The following is a 3,484-nucleotide window of genomic DNA, read 5'->3' as shown; positions in this document are numbered from 1 at the left end:
GAGATTTCATCGGAGATGGTGCAGGATTCGTAGGAGAATTCATGGAAAACTTCGTTCATGATGCCATCCATTGGAGGATGAATTAAAGAAATCTTCGTGCTACGTACGCATACGATATACCCTTGTTGTATCAGCCAAAAATAGGTGTAGCGCTTAAACGTGCATCACTTTTGCAATAGGACTTCGTTTTAGGCTCATAACCAGTCAAATAGAAGCTTGGAACGATGATTTGAGTGGGTTTCAACGAATTGTACGAAGCACCTTCGCTTGATTTGGCCAATACGTGGATTCGAAAATTTGGCATGGGAACAATTTTTTTCAAGTTCTTTCTGGTAGAAAATATCTCATTAATTAATATGGTAGATAAACCCACGGAAATGTTCATCGCAATCCGACACGGTCGGTCTAAGAGAGAAAACCCCAAGGGTACCAGAAAAGAACTTGAAAAAAAAACTGTTCTCGTGCCAAAAATTGCCGGAGTCACGCATTGGCTAAATCGAACGAACATGCATCGTGCAGTTCGTCGAAACTCATTCAAATCATGTTGTATTACCACAAACTTCCACTCATGGCGTGATACTCGTTCCAAGCTTTGATTTAACTGGTCATGGGCCTAAACGGAGTCCCATAACAAAAGTAATGCACGTTTAAGCATTAACACCCAGTTTTGGTCGATAAACCAAGGGGACACCCTTGCGTTCTTTCAATTTTTGATAAATCGAAGTTCGAAATGATGAGCACGTCATGAGTAGGAATTTTTGTGGTAATTCAACATGATTTGAGTGAGTTTTAACGAATTTCACGACGTATGTTCTTTCGATTTGACCAATGCATGACTTCGACAATTTAGCACGAGAGCTAGGTGTTTTCAATTTTTCTAGCCTAAAACTTCTTATTAACATTGTAGATGTATCACCGAAATTTACATGACAATTATGCATGGTTGGTTCAGGACGAGAAAAACCCAAGGGTATACCCTTGGTGTATCGGCTAAAAATGGGTCTTGTGCTAAAACGTGCATAAAGGCTCCGTTTTAGGCTCGTAACTAATCAAATCAAAGCTTGGTATGAGGAGGACGCCACGGGTATAAAGTTTCGTGTTAATACAACATGATTTGAATGAGTTTCAACAAATTACACCTCTCCATATATCATCAATTTGAGTCCCTCGAAGACAACTTTGGATTTTCTTGATTATTCTACAAGATCTTATATATATGATTAGTCGAGGAAAGATGTTAAACACCATGATTAAAAAGAAGTGATAAGATATGGCGGTAATGAAATGGCAATCCATCATGCAATGTAAGTTCAAGCAATTAATGCAATGTATTAAAATATCTTGTAATTTAAGTCACAAGTCGAGTATTTATTTGTGAAAGAAACCAAAAAAATGATGGAGAGTTGGTCCCATGTATAAAAAGTGGTCCATCTCCGACTCCGCATGATTAATGAGCTACCTAGTTATACGTAACTATATGTATGTATTACATCAGCAACTCCGGCAACTAAAACTTTTCCAGAATCTCCGATCATATATATATATATATATATATATAGGTGCAGGTATACGTATATGCTTCTGTGTTGTAGCTAGATTTTAAAAGTTCCAGAGGAACGATGGGCCTTGCAAAATGATCCCATCATAGTTCTCAGCTTGCTCATGGCCGTAATCATCAGTAGTCGCAGGTGGCGATGGCATGAAATAATCATCAAATCCCGGATATATACCAAAATCCGGCACACCTCCTGTATTATTACTCGTGTTATTATTAAGATTCAAATAGTCGGTGAAGTCATGAAGAAAGGGCGATGTTAGATCCAGCTGGGACGTCCAACTCTCACCCTGATCCGTCTGGTTGAGCTGATCAGAGTGGGTATTGCAGGAGGAGGAGGAGGGGGAGGGGGAGGGGGAGGAGGAATGATCGTGTGTTGTAGGAGTATTTGTGCAGTTAGCATTTGCAAAGCGAGCAGCGGCAGCTTGTATCTGTGAAGGAGGCAAGGACCTCCCTCCGGGAATGTCAGGAGGTTGGTGTGGAAAGTTGAATCTGGCTGTGGAACCACGAAGACAGAAAAGGGCGGCGTCGAAGGCTCTAGCGGCCTTTTGAGGGGTGTCGTAAGAGCCTAACCAGATCCTTTGCCGGCTGTTGGGTAGTCTGATTTCCGACACCCATTTTCCCCATTTCCTTTTTCGAACACCCGTGAATTTGGCGTCACTGTTTGTGTCAGGAGCGGAGGAGGTGGTAGGTTTAACCATGCTGAAACTGGAGCTGGAGCTGGATTGATGGTGGAATGGAATTGGCGGCTACGTATATATTGGTGAGGGAGGGGAGGTGACTTAGGGAGTGAGAGCGCGTTGACTGAATTGACGAGGGGGCACACACACATACACAGTGAGACGTTGCCCTTTCATCTCGAAAAGGGTGCTAAATTACGCGGTGCCGATTTGTTCACATGTGTTTTTTTCTTTTTCTTTTTCTTTTTCTTTTCCCTTTTTCTTTTGTTTTTGAGGTAGAGTTGTTCACGTGTGTTATTTCACGAGTTCCATGTGCTCCTTTGTTTTTGTCTTCTTCCTAATTTACATATTTAGTCCCTCTATGTTTTAGTAGAAATTATTCATATACTTCATTTTCTTTTCTATCAAATATATATATATCTATATTATATTATAAAATATTTTATAAAAATTCTTAAAAATCATTTTGTATTCATATTACTTAAAATTCATGATTATAAATAATTGTACGTAAATACACTTCATATTTGAATTCATGTAACTATCTGCAGATAAATATAATTAAATATAAGATAACCATCTCATTTTAAATATAAAAAATCTAAAATATAATTAAGATATTATTGAGTTCTAACAAAATACTTAATTATTATCATTATAAAAATTACATTATTAAACAAAAAATAAAAAAAAATGAATTAGAGAAATACACAAAAAAAAAATGATAAATTTTAAATAGTTTGTTTGTTTCTATTATCAATATTTTCTTTCAATTTTTTATAATATGTCTTCATATTTAGATTTTATTTAAAAGTATTAATTTTCTAAAAACCACATAAAACTGTATTATAACATCAATTAAGACAAAAAAAAATCGAAATATTAAAACCAAGATGTATGTCGTTGCCTTCTAGTATATATATATATATATATATATATATATATATAATGTAATATATTTTGCTTTATCAAAGTTGGGCATGGAAAACATAGAAATTGGTTTAACAAAAATGTCAAAATTGAAGGACGCTTTTTGCATTATCATGACTTTTTAGGTTGCGTGTGGAATGACGTAATCTAAGAAATCCATTTTCATTGGATTTTGTACATGTTAACATATTTATGATCATCAATAATCCCTTCTTATTTTACGAAAAATATTCATCCCAAAAAACAACATCTAACATGCTTTTAGTAGTTCTCAATGAATAACACTTCTTAACCAAACTTTCATCACTCTCTCTCTCTT

At 36.0% G+C, this 3,484-nt stretch overlaps 1 protein-coding gene across 1 annotated transcript; it reads right to left on the bottom strand.

The window, feature by feature from the left end:
• Nucleotides 1–1,344: 1,344 nt before the first annotated feature.
• On the bottom strand, nucleotides 1,345–2,256 carry LOC112517361 (ethylene-responsive transcription factor ERF017-like). Its single transcript, XM_025124763.1, has one exon. It carries the CDS (start codon nucleotides 2,254–2,256, stop codon nucleotides 1,600–1,602), a length of 657 nt encoding a protein of 218 aa, XP_024980531.1. The 3' UTR covers nucleotides 1,345–1,599.
• Nucleotides 2,257–3,484: the final 1,228 nt, after the last annotated feature.

Source organism: Cynara cardunculus (assembly GCF_001531365.2).
Source record: "Cynara cardunculus var. scolymus isolate 2C chromosome LG 8, CcrdV1, whole genome shotgun sequence".
Lineage (NCBI taxonomy): Eukaryota > Viridiplantae > Streptophyta > Magnoliopsida > Asterales > Asteraceae > Cynara > Cynara cardunculus.
Note: the sequence above shows the minus strand (reverse complement) of the source record. Positions and strands in the feature narration are given on the sequence as shown.

Bases quoted from the DNA above. Each gene is read 5' to 3' on its own strand.
- LOC112517361 (XM_025124763.1), bottom strand. From the start codon at position 2,256: ATGGTTAAACCTACCACCTCCTCCGCTCCTGACACAAACAGTGACGCC.